Source organism: Zingiber officinale, chromosome 8B, assembly GCF_018446385.1.
Source record: "Zingiber officinale cultivar Zhangliang chromosome 8B, Zo_v1.1, whole genome shotgun sequence".
Taxonomy (NCBI): Eukaryota; Viridiplantae; Streptophyta; class Magnoliopsida; order Zingiberales; family Zingiberaceae; genus Zingiber; species Zingiber officinale.
This window is the reverse complement of record NC_056001.1, coordinates 109,533,631-109,550,970: the sequence shown is the minus strand read 5'-3', so window position 1 is coordinate 109,550,970 and position 17,340 is coordinate 109,533,631. Positions and strand designations below refer to the sequence as shown.

The 17,340-nt window shown below is 39.7% G+C and overlaps 1 protein-coding gene across 1 annotated transcript; it reads left to right on the top strand.

The window, feature by feature from the left end:
- Window positions 1–11,398: 11,398 nt before the first annotated feature.
- LOC122015947 (transcription termination factor MTERF15, mitochondrial-like) lies at window positions 11,399–12,791 on the top strand. The gene is made up of 2 exons (XM_042573058.1): window positions 11,399–12,018; window positions 12,115–12,791. The coding sequence occupies exons 1-2, from the start codon at window positions 11,479–11,481 to the stop codon at window positions 12,592–12,594; spliced, it is 1,020 nt and encodes a 339-aa protein (XP_042428992.1). The 5' UTR covers window positions 11,399–11,478; the 3' UTR covers window positions 12,595–12,791.
- Window positions 12,792–17,340: the final 4,549 nt, after the last annotated feature.

Genomic DNA, 17,340 nt, shown 5'->3' with positions numbered 1-17,340 from the left:
TTTGTAGGAGTTAATCATCATCATCAGACAATTATTTTTGATTTGTGGGTTTCTAAGTGATGAAAAACTGAGTCTTTTGTTTGGGTGCTTAAGAAGTTAATAGAAGTTATGCCTAAAGGTCCACCAAATGTTATCATTACTGATCAGGATCATGCTATGACGAAAGTCATTGCACAAGTTTTCCCTCAAACAGTGCATCAATATTGCTTATGGCACATACTGAATAAATTTCCAGATAAATTAGACCCTTTGACTTTTCAAAACCATTATCAAAGTATAAAGAATGTCATTACAAATTCTACAACACTTGATGATTTTGAGAAGTCATGGGAAAATGTTATCAAGTGTGCTAACTTGGAGAAAAATAATTGGTTATAGTCGATGTATAAATTGCGACACAAGTGGGTACCAGTATATTTTAGGCGTGTATTTTGTGCTGGAATGTCAAGTAGTCAGAGATCTGAAAGCTCACATTCATTTTTCAAAAGGTATATCTCAAATAAGAACTCATTGATGGATTTTATCACTCGTTTCAATAGGGCACTGAGACACCAAAGACATAATGAGTTAGTTGCAGATCATATTGATATGAATGAGAATCCAAGGATTAAGACAAACTGCCCAATGGAAACTCAAATGGTTAAGCTATACACGGAAAAGAAATTGCTAGAGTTTCAAAGTGAACTAAGCGAGAGCCATGGTTATTATGTGCAACAGGCATTTACAGGAGTTGATTCAGTGATTTACCATGTGATGAAATTTCAAAGTTGTTATTCTTCCCAACCAAGGGTGCTCACGCATAACAAACAGAGGGATTTCATATCGTGTAGCTGTACGAAATTTGAGTTTGAGGGCATTTCATGCAAGCATATGTTAGTTTTTTTTTTGTGTCAACCAAGTGTTTCATTTGCCTGATATGTATATAATCAAATGATGGATAAGAGATGCAAAGGTTGGAGCAATATATGCTTTGGGGGAGAAATTCCATCGATGATCCAGATCCAAAAAGATTTTTGATGTCGAGACGCTCGAAGTTATCATATAAAACTTCAATATTAATTGATGATGCATCTTTCACTGATGAGGGGATAAATTTCTTGGATAAACAATTTGATTGTATTTACAACAAAATTCAAGAGATAAACATTTGCAGAACATGCGATGATGGAAATCAAAGGAAGAGATACATGGATGAGAGTCTTTGTATTATTGATCCTTCTCCAGTAAGAATAAAGGGATATGGGAAGAGATTGAAATCATCAAAGAAGAAGTCAACCTCAAAGTCTAGGATATGTCGTGGATGCGGACATTGAGGTGTGTCACATGACAAGCGCAACTGTCCAATTTTACAACAACGGTATCTCTCGATTAATTCTACATTTCTATTATAATTTTACTTGCAAACTCAAATTTATTTTATTATATTTTATAAATATGACGCTATATTATTTGTCAAATCAATTGAAGATAATCATCATAATAGCATTGACGACACATATGAAACAAATTTGACAACTATAACTGGTACTATCAAAGTTTCATTTTATTAAATTATAGTGGTTCATTGAGAAAATGAAGTTAATAATCATCTTTATTGTTGCAGATTCTAACAACATGCGCTAGGATGTTTGTAATTATCAATGGTCGGTATTCATCTATTTCCTTTGTTTGCACAATTGGAAAGTATATTTCATCTTACTTTTATTAAGCTAGTATAGTAATGCAAATATAATTTCTAACTTGCTCTTTTAAATTTTGTAGATAGCTGATGTTTCACTTTTTAGCATTTTGTTGTCCAAATATAATTCAGTGGCTTACTTAAAACTTGCATGCGGTATGAGATTTTATCAACTTTGTTTTATTTTGATGTGTTAAAACATTTGAATATCTAATATTCAAATACTATGCAGTTGGAACAATGTTTGATGCTTTCAGACAAGGCTGGAAAGAATATAAGCATCGGTCTATCCTTCTTGTGAGTTTGGCATGTGTTGCGTTATGCCAATATTGCTCTAGCTCCTGGTTCTATCGTGACAATACTCTCAATGCATGGATGAATGTTATGCTATATTCACAAAATGGAATTTACAAAGCGACTTTATGTTTTATAAGCGATTTTATGTTTTATAAGAATTGTTTATCTCAAATGAATTTATTAATGGTTGTGGTAAATTGTAAAGGCATCTTTTCAGAGTCTGTATTCTGTATAATATGTGTTATGTTTTTAATGAATTTCTTTGTTTGCTTGATAACATAAACAAATAAATGTACTTCAATAAGAGGAACCAAATTTATTTGATAGAAAATTACATAAATGAAAGTCAACTTATTACATAAATGAATTACAACAGATACTTTGAACACTATAGCTTATAATGTTATAAGTTGATTCTTATACAACCCGACCAATCAATCACCCACAACCTATGTACTCAGCAACTCCGTTAGATATCCTCTATGATTGGACCCAAACAAAAATATGTTATAACTATTATGTTCACTGAGAAGAATATTTCTGACATTTCCTCTTTAGCAATTATCTTTCTTTGAGGATGATCCATAAAGCTGCAGCAGCAATGAGTTGCTAACGACGAAAATTGAGCTCAATGCCATCAATCCCCCTGTAATATTATTTTTAAAAAGAAAATTGACATCGCTTATTGATACGGTTGGTGATGGAGGGGCCCTCGAAGGAAAGGGGAGAAGGGTCAAGGCCATATAGCGGTCAAAAGTCAAGAGCATGTGACAGTCAATAGTCAAGGTGACTTGGCGGTCAATAGTGAAGCTGACTAGGCAATCAAAGGCAAGCATAGGGGGTAGACAGAGATCAGGCAAACTGATCGATCAAGGGGGCGAAGCCGTTGAAAGACAAAGGAAGATGACAGGCAGAACACAAGGCACAGGTCAGAAGTAGCAGAGCTGTGTAGAGACGAATCAGGTCGGCAGGTCTGCGATTCGAAGGCCCGGGAGTGCAAGTCACAAGGCACAGGTCGGAAGTAGCAGAGCTGTGTAGAGACGAATCAGGTCGGCAGGTCTGCGATTCGAAGGCCCGGGAGTGTAAGTCACAAGGCACAGGTCGGAAGTAGCAGAGCTGTGTAGAGACGAATCAGGTCGGCAGGTCTGCAATTCGAAGGCTGGGAAATGCAAGCCACAGATCATAGACCGGGATCGACGGAGCCGTTCGGAGTCAGCCCGACGGGCCGGTAACACTTAGAAGCTAGAGCCGATCGAAGGATGTGAGGCAGGGGCAGGTCACAATAGATCAGATGAGCAAAGCAGTGCGAGGGTCGGAGAATCACGATTGTCCGTCAAGAGATGTCCTTCACTACAAGACAAAACCCAGGTATAAAGGCGGAGGTTCCTAAACGAGAAGATGCTTTCACAACCGATGGCAACGCGACAGATGTCCTTCACTACAAGACAAAACCCATGTGTAAAGGCGGAGGTTCCTAAACGAGAAGATGCTTTCATAACCAATGGCAGCGCGACAGGTGTCCGGGACTACGCGACAAAGCCCAGCGTCTAATGCTTTCTGACAGGCTGGCAGGTTCTAGAAGGGAGAAGGGCATAAAAAGGGGAGGCTTCTTCGTACGCGAAGAAAGGTACGCTCTCTCGGATCACTTTTTTCCACAACTTTTCGCTTTCAGTCATTTTTTCGGTCTCTCTCTACTTTTTCTGGGGAAAAAGGACCAGACTTGAGCGTCGGAGGGCCTGATCCGGGGACTTTTTCCCTGGGTTTTGGTCTCTAACGTGAAGGGGGGATTGTATGAGTGTGCGCAGGGTCCTGCAGCAGCGTCAGCCACCCGTGGGAGCCGAATCACCTACGACTTTCCGTCAATAACCAGGCCACCGCGACCAGCCTCCGTCCGACTCAGCTTTCGGACAGGATCACTTATGATTTTGATAGATCCTGGAGTAGTATTTAATCTATGAACATGACTTACCAGAAAGAGAAGGTGTCATGACAAAATCAGATTTTGGGAGCAAAATGCCTATAGCAATGGGATGGCGACTATATTGTATGCCACTGCTGTTGCCAAGTTTTGGTGAACTCTTGCCATTGTCGCTTTGGCTAGTGATACAACATCAACTATATGTAAAATATCATCAGAGTTCTATCAGTAGGATGGATTTACAGCTACAAATAGAAAGTTAACAAACATGATAACTCATCATTATCTAGTCATGTTACTCCCAATTTTTTTGATTTATACATTTTACACCGGCTGCCAAAACCTCTAAGGTAATCCTCAATCATCTGGATCATTATATATGTGGTCTATTCAAGGATGAAGGAAAGTTATTGTTTGCTTATTGGAATATGTAGTGGATCAGACCACAACAAGAGTGAATCAAGTAAAGTTCTTTTGTGTTATCTGATCTGTCATTTAGAAATAAATCATGAGTTTAGGGCTCAAACGTTTTTTGCAAATGGATGATTACTGAATAAGATTGGAAGATCTTATACCTGTGAAAGTCTGTAACCTAAAAAAATAACTGATGCAGCATTAGACGCGACATTCTTCAGTAACTCCCACATCCTACAAACTAACAAAGTTTAGGGAAAAAAAGTCAAACAGAGAGATCTCCATTGGCAATTTCTCATTCTGTTGCTCCTATGTATCCAAAAAAATAAAGTTACAAAATTCCATCTATGAAATTCATGACATCTGAAATCTATAGAGAGAGCAAGTTGGACAATGAGAAAACCTAGCTTCGTCGTGGCAAGCTTCGTTGTGGCGAGGGAGGGCGTAATGAGGAAAACCTAACTTCGTCGCGGTAAGAGAGGAGGCTCAGTGTGACGAGTAGGAGTGTAATCGAGCCAAGCCGAGCCGAACTCTTGAAAGTTTGAGCTTGGATCGTTTATAATCGAGCTGAGCTCGAGCTTTATTTAACGAATATATTCATGGCTCACGAGCTTATTCAAGCTTTTATCGAGCCTAAACGAGCTTAATAAGTATAATTATAAATTAAATATTCATAAAAAAAATTAAATTATATATTTATAGAAAATTTTAATATTCTTATTAAAATTTATACTTTTATTCTAATAAATAAATTTAATATATTTGTCTATATTTTTCATAAGTAGAGTGTAAAATCTATAAATTTAATATCAAAAAGATTATTTTTTTAATTTAAAAGTTGATTCATGAGCTTAACGAACGTGTTCAAGAACTAACGAGCCGAGTATTGTGAAGCTTGAGCTTGGTTTGTTTATCTTAACGAGCCTCATTAAACGAGCTTTTATCGAATCGAGCTTCGAATAGCTCACGAGCGGCTTGGTTCATTTACATCCCTAGCGATGAGGGAGACCGTCACGGCGAGGGAGGGCACAGCGAGTAGAGAGAGAGAGCAAGTAGGACAAGGCAAATAACATAATGAGAAACCCTAGCTTGGTCGTGGCAACGTAGGGATGCACGGGGCGGCGTGGGAGACCATCACGGCAACGGAGGGACGCACGGGTGTGGCAAGGGAGACCGTCGCGGCAAGGGAGGGAGGCTCGGTGCGGCGAGGGAGACCATCGCGGGGAGGGAGGGCGCGGCGAGAGGCTTTCTGCGAGGAGAATGACGTGAGGGAGTATGACAAGGATTGAGAAAAAGTTATATTTAATAAAAAAAAAAAATTGACGCGGATTTGCCATGAAGACAGTCCGCAGTGTTCCGTAGCCAAAAGTCAGTAGCATAACAATTCTGTGTGTGTATATATATATATATATATATATATATATATATACACACACAAAATTGTTATGCTACGGACTTTTGGCTACGGAACGCTGCGGACTGCCTTCATGGCGACGAGGGAGACCAACTTGTTGACAGGAACGATGGATCAGCGAGCGAGGGAAAACCTAGCTTGGTGCGGCAAAGAAGGGACACATGTGGAAAACCTAGTTTTGTCGCGGCGAGGGAGGGCGCAGCAGGTAAAACCTAACTTCGTCGCAGCAAGGGAGGGAGGCTCGGTGAGGCTATATACGGCGAGGGAGACCGTCGTGGCAAGAGAGGCAAGGAAGGGAGGCTCGGTGCAGCGAGGTAGACTGTCGCGGATATATATATACAGAATTGTTATGCTACGGACTTTTGGCTACGGAACGCTACGGATTGCCTTCATGGCGACGAGGGAGACCAACTTGTCGACAGGAACGACGGATCGGTGAGCGAGGGAAATCCTAGCTTGGTGCGACAACGGAGGGACACACGTGGAAAACCTAGTTTCATCGCGGCAAGGGAGGGCGCAGCAGGGAAAACCTAACTTCGTCGCAACAAGGGAGGGAGGCTCGGTGAGGCTCTGTGTGGCAAGGGAGGTCGTCGCGGCTAGAGAGGCAAGGGAGGGAGGCTCGGTGCAGCGAGTGAGATCGTCGCGACAAGGGAGGGAGGTTCAGTGCAGCGAGGGAGACAGTCACTGGGAGGGAGGGTGCGGCGAGAGGCTTTCAGCGAGGAGAATGACGTGAGGGAGAATGACAAGGATTGAGAAAAAGTTATATTTAATAAAAAAAAATTGACGCGATTTTGCTACGAAGACAGTCCGCAACGTTCCGTAGCCAAAAGTTCGTAGCATAACAATTCTGTATATATATACAAAATTGTTCTGCTACGAACTTTTGGCTACGGAACGCTGCGGACTGCCTTCGTGGCGACGAGGGAGACAACTTGTCGACAGGAACGCCGGATCGGTGAGTGAGGGAAAGCCTAGCTTAGTGCAGCAACGAAGGGATGCATGTGGAAAACCTAGTTTCGTCGCGGCAAGGGAGGGCGCAGTAGGGAAAACCTAACTTCGTCGCAGCAAGGGAGGGAGGCTCGGTGAGGCTCTATGCGGCGAGGGAGATCATCGTGGCAAGAGAGGCAAGGGAGGGAGGCTCGGTGCAACAAGGTAGACCGTCGCGGCAAGGGAGGGAGGTTCAGTGAGGCGAGGGAGACCGTCGCGGGGAGGGAGGGCGCGGCGAGAGGCTTTCAGCGGATTTGCCATGAAGGCAATCCGCAACGTTCCGTAGCCAAAAGTTCGTAGCATAACAATTCTGTCTATGTATATATATTGATCCGGCGATAGGGTAGGGCTCGACCGGGAGGAGGTCAAAGTGGTCAACGTTAGGCAGACGTCCGATCAAGCGAATTACCTCAGTGGTCAGCAGGAAGAGTAGCCGTTCCGACACTTCGACAGCTCGGTCAGACACCGAGCTTCCGACGCTCATGAAGCTCAACCAGGGAGGCACGAAGGCCGAGCGGCCATCCCGCTCGGCCAAACAGTGGATGTAGCCTCGACCTGGTAGACAAGGCACCCTCACCTGATGGGGGGGAGCCAACTAGCAGAGCATTGGCTGAGCGGACGCTCGGCCCGGCTGTTGCATCACCCGGACGGCAGACTGGCCGAGCGGCTCTCCCACTCGGGACGCTCAGCCTGGCTATTGCATCACCAGGATGACAGACTGGCCGAGCGGCTCTCTCACTCGGGACACTCGGTCTGGCTGTTGCATCACCTGGACGACAAACTGGTCGAGCGGCTCTCCCGCTCGGCCCAATAACGGACAAAGGAGCAGTTGGCAATATCTTCCTAGGGATCAGTGTCATCGACAGGCGACATGGTTGGTGACATGGTCAGACAGAGGATCGTACGGTGGAAGCTTCCACTGTCACGTCAGGGATATGCTCGGGCTATTAAGGTATGGCGTCAGACACGCTTTTCTGACACGACCTTTCCAGGTATGCTTTGGGAAGCGTTCATGCTTCGGGAAGCATGTGCGCGCCTCCTGGAGATCTATATAAGAAGCCCCAAAGCTTCATCGGAGGTATGTTTTTCATCACTGTAGCTATAGTCACGCTGTTGCTCCTTTCTTCTCTACTTCATTTGCTTGTCGGTAGCTGACTTGAGCGTCGAAGCACCATCACCGGGGAACCCCTCCCCGGCTAGGTACTAACGACTCTGTAGTTGCAGGCTTAGTTCGTTGGAGGTCTGCATCATCTTTAGTCGACATCCAGTCAACGTAAGCGCCATCTTCTCAGTGTCCGTCTACTCACACTCGAACAGGATCATATATATATATATATATACAGAATTGTTATGCTACGGACTTTTGGCTACAGAACGCTGCAGACTGCCTTCGTGGCGATGAGGGAGACCAACTTGTCGACAGGAACGACGGATTGGTGAGCGAGGGAAAACCTAGCTTGGTGCGGCAACGAAGGGGCGCACGTGGAAAACCTAGTTTCGTCGCAGCAAGGGAGGACACAGCAGGGAAAACCTTACTTCGTCGCAGCAAGGGAGGGAGGCTCGGTGAGGCTCTGTGCGGCGAGGGAGACCGTCGCGGCAAGAGAGGCAAGGGAGGGAGGCTCGGTGCAGCGAGGGAGACCGTCGCGGCAAGGGAGGGAGGTTCAGTGCGGCGAGGGAGACCGTCACGGGGAGGGAGGGTGCGGTGAGAGGCTTTCGGCGAGGAGAATGACGTGAGGGAGAATGACACGGATTGAGAAAAAGTTGTATTTAATAAAAAAATTTGACGTGGATTTGCCACGAAGGCAGTCCGCAGCGTTCCGTAGCCAAAAGTCCGCAGCATAACAATTATATATATATATATATATATATATATATATATATAAATTAATCTATTTTCAAAATTAATAGGTAAAATTTGAACAACTGAATTATTAAAAAACATAATGATTAATCAGCTAATTAGATGGCATCAAAACACTTTATTCTACACGAAACATAATGTGATTGGCAATTTATCAAAGCATTTAAATTAAATTATTGTTTTTTTTATTTAAATTGGATTAAATAATAAATTTTAATTATTTTATCAAGGACTTTTATACAAAAGTTATTAATGATCCTTATTTTATTTTTTTTAAAATAAGTTATTAAATTGACAATGCCTTAAATATTTTCATAGTTTTTTTAAAAAAATTAGATTTTTAATAAAAATATTTTAAAAAAAACAAAATAAGAAGATTAATAAAAAAAATTTAAATTAAAGGGATGTTTATGTAACTAAATAATAAAATTATTATATATATATATATAATCTTTTTAATAACTAATTAAAAGATAAAAAATTAAAGTTAAATTAAAAATAAAAATTACTTTAGTATTGTTTAATTAAATCATCACCATTTTGATGATTTTGTTAAAATATTTCAGTACTCTCCTTTCCCACTCTATATTAAGTTTAAAAATTTTAAATCTGGTAAGTCCATCAACAAATTTCGAACAATATTTATTGATGGTCTTAATTGGTTCTGATGACACCTAATCCATTTATTATTGATGATCTTATTCGAAAGTCGATGAGATGAAAAATTAGGGATATGGAGATCTCGTTGATCGCTCGTAGACTCTGCTCCGTCCTGTAAAACAGATGACGCTAGTGCTGAGGTAGGGAAGGGGTATCCGGCGCTGACCCTTTGACGCTCAAGTCAGTTATCGGCGATGATGTAAAAGACGGAGCAAGAAGAATGAACACTGTAGCGCAAATAATATATATCACGTACCTCCGTCGATGTTTGGACCCCCTTTATATAGAGTTCCTATAGCACGCATGCACGCTTCTCTAGGATAACACCTTCTCGAAGTTTTCCTTGAAAAAATTTATTAGTAAAGTATCTCTGATACAATACCTTAACATGCTGAGCATATTTCTGATGTGGCAGTGGAAGCTTCCATTGTACAATCTTCTTGTCGGTCATGCCGATGTCAGCGGCACCAACTCCGAAAAGGGTGTTGAGAGATAATACAGTGGGTCCATTGCTAGGTCGAGCGGGTTAGCCGCTCAGCCAGTACTTCGCTGCGTCTGTGCTGCTCTCGCTCGGTCGGAACTCCTCTGCGCCTGTGCCGAGTCTTGTTGCCGGGTCGAGCGAGGTAGCTGCTCAGTCAGGATTCTGCATATCTTCTCCTCCTTCTTTTGACATCCAACACCACCCCATTGAGCGTCGACAGTTTAACACACCTCCCCGAGTTAAAGATAGAGTCAGATCGGAACCTTCTCCTTCTGGTCTGGGGCCTGATTGCCCAACCGACCAATACAATTATCAGCTGTTTGGGTATATGCAACTTGAACATTGACCGTCATAACTTTGACCTCTATCGTAAGGATGACAATTTCATCCGAATCTGATGGATAATCCGACATCCGACCCGAATGGAGGAGGATATGGAGGGAATTTTTATACCCAATTATAGTAAATGAGTATTCGGGTATGGGTATTTCGGGTATGGGTATGGAGGCGGATGTGGTAAAATCCTACCCATACCCTACCCGATACCCGATATATTTATTTATTTATAAGCCTCATTTTTTATTGGGAAATAAAAAACTTTAGCTTTTCCGTCTTAGAAAAAAAACATAGTTTGTCTGTTTATCCTGTTATCAACACACATCTCATCTTCTTTTTCACGAAAAATGTTCACCCGATCGAAGGAGGGCAAAATGAGGAAGAGTTGACAAGTACATTGTAATATTTTTTTTAAATGAGAATGGTAAAGAATAATAGGATGATGGGTAAGATATGGGTACCCGAAACTCCGATGTGTATGAGGATGGATATGAAAGTTAAATATCCGATGGGTATGAAGATGAGTATGAGTATGAATATAAATATAATAAATGGGAAGAATACGGACGATATAAAATCCTACTTAAATTCTACTCATTATCATTTTTACTTTATCGTGACAACTAACCCTTTAAGGATGACCTCTTTTTATCGCCGCATCAGTTGCTTTTTTAGTGCTCCTGAGTTTCGTCGTGTTCTAAAATTTCAAATCCGACGCTTTCTTAGCCCTATACAATTTGTCATAATGCCAATTGACATAAACTCATAATTTTATATATAAATAAGGCTCGGAATAGCCTTAGGATTACCATGAAGCATAAGATTGATAAATTGTCATTTAAATATTGACAATTCTTATATATTTATAAAATTTTTTTATCCAAATAAAATATATAATTATAAGACACTAGACTTCTAGATTATCCTTGTCAGCATTTTCTGAATTATCCTATTAACCGATAAAAAAACTTTCACTTGATTCAATATGTACCAGGCACAGAACTAAAGTCAGCACATCATATTTATCTTCTTTATACTCTCATATTCCATAATTCATATCCAAATTTTAATATTTCAAATTCGTCAAGTTTTCCGTAAAATTTAATGATGGCCAGACAACTTCGATGAAATTCAATTCAAAGCGTATAGATATATTTGTATCTACTTAAGAAAGTTATACACACACACTTAGTCGAAACAAAGTATTTTTGAACAGAAAAGGCTTCTGATATCTCAATCTTTCACGCATCAAACAAAGAGATGGATTCTGACTGATTTCCAGTTCGTGGTAATATATGAAAATTGAAACATTTAGGGGGGCAAATGTGAATTTGACCCGGAGGCAGGCGGCAGGGGATCGAGTAGGGTTTTACAGTTTCGTGTCTGGGTATATTTGTGACGAACTTGCCTGATCGGACGGCGCGCCGACGCGATGCTTCGCTCCCTATTCCGCCGCCATCCGCTCCCTCCATCAAAGCTAATCCATTGCGTCTTCTTCTCCACCGGCACATCCGTCTCCTCCTCAGGCGTAACCGCTTCTCCAGATCCCCATTTCCTGGTCGAGTACCTCGTGCATACGTGCGGGTTCTCCGCCGACGATGCTTCCAAGGTCTCAAAGTCGCTCCCCCGCTTTCAGTCCACCGAGAAGCTCGATGCTGCTCTTGGATTCTTCAGATCTCAGGGCTTTGATGGCGCTAATCTCAGAAAGATAATATCTCGGAGGCCAGGATTGCTCTGCAGGGATGTGGAGAACAGTCTCGGTCCAAAGTTCAAAATTTTGCGCGACATGGGGTTATCTGAGTCCCACATCGTCAATGCCGTTATGCGGCACCGCATCATTCTTTCCCTCGACGTCCAGAACACGCTTCTCCCCAAATTGAAGGTTTGGGAAAGTTTATTTGGATCGAGGGAGATCCTCCTCAGGAAACTCCGGGGTTGTAATCGGTTTATAAGCGCCAGCATTGAGAAAGTGGTACGCCCTAACTTGAACTTCTTACGGGATGAATGTGGTATTCCTGAAGACAGGGTTTCTCTTGTCCTTAAAAAGCTCCCTGGCTTCATCGCGCAGAACCCAGATACCCTCCGGGCTCTGGTAGATAGAACTGTGGGGCTTGGAGTTCCCCGTGGATCTGGAATGTTCCTCTGGATCCTTTTTGCGCTGCATGCGGTAAGAAGGAAAAAATTTGAGGCTCAACTCAAGCTCATGAACAATTTTGGTTGGTCGAACTCGGATTTCATTACTGCAATCAAGACACAACCACGCTTTTTACTCCTTTCCATAGAGTCATTGCAGAGAAAGATGGAGTTTTTGGTCAATGATGTTGGAATTTCACCTTCAGACATTGCTCACTGCCCGGCGCCTTTAGTGCTAAGTTTGGAAAAGAGGTTAATTCCTCGATTTCGTGTTATGGAGATATTGAAATCTGAAGGGTTATGGACGTCAACAAACAAGCTACATGGAGTTTTATCATTATCTGGTCCAAAGTTTTTGCAGAAGTTTGTGCAACCTTACCAAGCTATACTCCCCAAACTTCTTGAAGTCTTGTGAGTTGTATCTGAGTTCAAAGGGAATAATCCAAAACTGCTAATGAACGCATGATTTACATAGGTTTGATTTTTATGACTGGATAAGCAATGATATTGAACCAATTTTGTTGTAGTTTTCATATGGTTGACATGCCCTATTCATATTCTGTATTATGAATGTAACTGTTCCTTTAGGCATGAGGATGTTAGGTTTTCGGAGTTCCATTTTGCAATCTGATTGAGTTGAAAAGGATTTGTTTTAGGACCTAATCAGTTGAACTCCTTCCAATTAGAAGATACTTTTTTATAATCATCTAAGGCAATTTTTGCCCCCTTTGACAAGCTGAGTTGTATTAAAGCCTGGAAACAATACCCATCTGCCAAGATCATATTCTATACTATACATGCCATTGTTTCTGTAGATATGAGAATGATAGTCTTTCTGAGTTACATTTTGCAACTTGATTGAGTTAAAAAGGATTTGTTGAATCCCTAATAAGAAGATATTTGTCTGTTAGAATTATGAAGGCAATTTTATCCCCTTTTTGCAAGCAAAGTCAGATGTATGCTGGGCTACAATACCCACTGTAAGGTTATAGAGAACCCATTTTCTTTCAAATTAGTTGTAACATCAATCGTTTTAATACTTTTGAAAGTTGAAGGAGCTTAGAATTCACATTGCAATTTCCTTCATTGAGCTTCAATGAAAGTGATTTTCCTATTGTGATGAAAGAGTTTATCCCTTGCTTAAGTATTTGAATCCATGAGAACTGAAACTACTACTTGTATAGTGATCTATTATGAAAGTTACCGAATAGTTATTATAATAATAATTGTTACAACAATAGTCAAATAGCTATTATAATGTCATTCTTTATTTTAAATGCTGGTAGTAGTTATGTTTAGTTAATACAACATATAAAAGTTACTGGGTAATTATTATAAGTATTTTATAATAATTTTTAGAAATTTAAATAATTTTGATGGTAAAAATATTTTTATATAATAGTGATTTGTGTATTTTTCATATAACAGTAATATGAGTATTTTAATTAAAGTGAAATAGTTAAATTTTTACCTATCGTTAAAATATTGTGGGTGGGAAGTCTTTTTTTTATTTATTTTTTGAATAAAAAAATTCTTTTATGATTTGCAGTGCCTTCTTTTTATTTTTACCCTAATATTTTTTGGTTATTTATTGTTCATGGCAAGTAATGTAAAGGAAAAGTGAAATTTGTGGATAGCTGAAATTAGTTGGGATAATTCATTACAATATCTCTAATTTTTAACAGAATTCTCGTTATGCTCCAATTTTTTAAAAAAATTATCTATGTCCCTCATGTTTTATAAAATGTCTTAAATCTATTCTAAGTATCTCTCATGTGAGATACGTGATCATCTTGTCCCCTTGGAAATTCGTTGCTTGTTTCTGTCGATCCTAATTTTTAAATTGTTCAAATTATTAGTTTATTACTGTTAAAATTCTCTCTAAATTATCGATTTTTACACTCTTCGATTATGATGACATCGTGAACCAGATCTGACATGTGATTTATTGATGCCTTTTGATTTTTTTTTATTTGATACGTTTAATACATCACACTTCCACCTAATTTATGAGATGAAGATGTTAAAAATAATTTTGACAGTAAAAATATTTTCATGTAATAATGATTTGTGAAGTCAAATAGTAAAATTTGCACGTTGTTACACCTATCGTTAAAATAGTGTGCGGGGGCCGTCTGTGTCTTTTAGTTTTAATTTTGAAAAAAAAAATCTTTTATGATTTGCATAATGGCGTACTTTTTATTTTTAACCTAATACTTGGAAAGTAATGTAAGCAAAAAGTGAAATTTGTGGGTAGCTCAAATTAGTCCGGTAGAGAAGTTTCAATTTTCAAGAAGGGTTTTCCAATTTGTTATTTCTCTGTGGGGGTCTGTTCGGTCGAAGATCTACTTTGTTACTACTAAGATCTGCTCTTAGGTTAAGTAGAGTAGTCGTTCGGGCGAGCTTGAACTCTACACATATCAAACTTTGTTTTTTGGCTGAGCGGGATAACTGCTCGACTTGGCTTCTTCACATCGTCTCCCTTAAGTGTCGGTTGTTTGACTTCTCTTTCTAGCAAAGGCGACGGCGGATCGGAGCTCCCTCCCTAGCCGAAGCATGCTTCGCCTAACCGGCCGATACCATCGACGCATTGACCACCTTAACTTTGACTTCCACCATCACAACGGGGCGGGACTCCTCCTTATCACCGCATCAATATCTATTGTTTATTTCGACTTGTCGGGGATGTTATAATATAATAAGAAAGAATCTGTAAAAATTTTCACGTTGGATTTTAAACATGTATCAGAAGTTAGTTATTTTTCCCTATTAAATCTTGACAACTAGTCAATGTTTATTGACTAGGATTGACATTAATTATCTGTTCGTCTTTCAATAACATATTGATTATTACTCTAACCAATGATGAAAGTGAATAGATCTATTCTGCTACACAATATTTTAGCAACACAACTAAAGTAGCATTTGCTAAATTAGCCTCTCTGCAAAGTGATTAGCATAAAGTAGTTTCGAATTATCTTGATTGCACTTTACATGTCATCCGAACTGTTCATTCTAATATCTGATGCTAAAGAAATAAGACTTGTCTAAAAAGAATAGCTAAAAAAAATTAGGAAATCGATATGACTACATGATGACTTTGAGAAGATATAGAGATAGAACAATGTAATGCTACCAATTCAACAGATGAAAGGAAAAAAAAATTGATTTAATGCTATTGAATTCTTCTTTAGACCGATATCTTTGGTTCATTGGCTGTCCAAAGTTAGCAGACATAGGTGAGGAGCATAAGGTGTTGATCCTTTTTCACTAATGAACTTTGAGGAAAAATCATAACATAGTAAATATGCACAAACAAGGATAAGAATCACAACACAGTAATCATGGAGATTTTTCCTTAACATATTATAACATATCCGAGAAGCTAAAATAAATAATGGATGACATATTTGAACTCCGTGAAACCTTATAAATCCATAAGAACTGAAATGAGTATAATCTGAGGTCTTTAGGTCAATCGGTGAGTTTTGATTAAAATCCACTGATGGACCTAGAGACCTCAGATTGCATCAATTTTGAGTCCTGTGAATTTTTGAGGTTGCAAAGAATCGAATGGTGTTGTCCGTTGTATATTTTGACTTACCCGGAGGTGTTAAAATGTTATATAAAAAAATCAGCTAAATCAACCTAACGCAGGCCTGATATAGTTCCGTATCAAACCCACATTGGACTTGATTTATCTCTTGGTGGAAATTGTCTTTTAATAATTCTTATTTTCTTTTGAGTTTGGTTGAGATTGTTATACCATATTTTGTCAACTTTAGTGGATATGATGTAACAGAGATTTAATGGGCAGTCAAGTAAATATTCGTACCAAGAAAAGATTCAATATTTACTCCAACTGCTAGTTAGAAAAATTCTAGTGCTACTTGTATGCAATCAGATCCATGGCTATCAAACATTCTTTTTCCAACAAACTTCATTCTTTAACTATTAAGTATTTTTTAGGAACCAATCGTGAAATATAATGCGAAAAGGATGATTGTAAAATGCACATATCTTGGAGACTTGATGAAGTGCATCATGTCCGTTTGAAGCTCCTCCAAAGCACTGGATCAAATTTCCGAAGAGCATCATCATAAGTGGCAGAGAAACTCCATTCCTTGCGGCATCAAGCGAACCCAACAGTATCAAGACGTAATTTGTGGAGTCTGCGAAGGAGAACAATTTGTAGAAGGACATGGTGAGCGTGCTTTGATTTTGTTTCTTGTCCTTCCGTCTCTCTCGTTTGTTTTGTTGCTCCCCATTAAACCTTTGTTACATTATGTCAATTAAAGTTGATAAAATACAATCTAACAATCTCAATCAAACTCAAAAGAAAACACAAATTATGTAAAAGACAAACTCCATCATGAGATAAATCAGGCTCAACATGAGCTTGATATAGAACTATATTAGACCTAACCGTTGGGTCTGATATGTACCATATCAGGATCATAGTTTATATCAATTTCACGTTGGATTGTTTTAGCTAATTCTTTTGATCATATTTTAATACTTTAGGATGGCACTGTTAGACACTTTGCAGCCTCAGAAATCTCAGCTACGTCCGAAGACAGGAAGGACTCCCACAAGACATCAGTTTGTGCTGCTGCGAGGAAAGACTTGGAGACCAGCGATGACCTGCTGTAACGACCACCCTTCTTACTACTACTACTACTACTCTCTAAGAGTGACCGTTACTTATCTACTACTCTACTTAACCGGTTTATTAAAAATCTCTAGGAAAACCCTACCGAAAAATTTCGGCAAAGTCTCCCCTGTACCGGTGACCATTTCCCATAATACAAGCATAATATACTCAGCCACAGGCGGCTGGAACATATATCTTCACAACCACGCAGTATAATATCACAAATAAAAGAAAGAAACTACCCTATCAATAGCAAACATCAATATCACTCCATCAATAGAACCCAACTACAGATGCGGAATAAACTTAAATACAATATTGACTCATAATAGCATTGAAAGAAAACTAAAGAACTCTAAACAGAAATGTCTTAATAATTCCTTAGCAAACTCTTGATCTCCCCATAGTCCAGCCATCACACACCTTCATCACCACCACCTTGTCGCCTTCCTTGCTAAATCTTTTCCTTTCCTTTATCTGCAGTAGGAGGAAAATAGTATCTATAAG

Bases quoted from the DNA above. Each gene is read 5' to 3' on its own strand.
- LOC122015947 (XM_042573058.1), top strand. From the start codon at position 11,479: ATGCTTCGCTCCCTATTCCGCCGCCATCCGCTCCCTCCATCAAAGCTA. The intron at 12,019-12,114 runs GTACGCCCTAAC...TTCATCGCGCAG, and splicing joins GCGCCAGCATTGAGAAAGTG to AACCCAGATACCCTCCGGGC.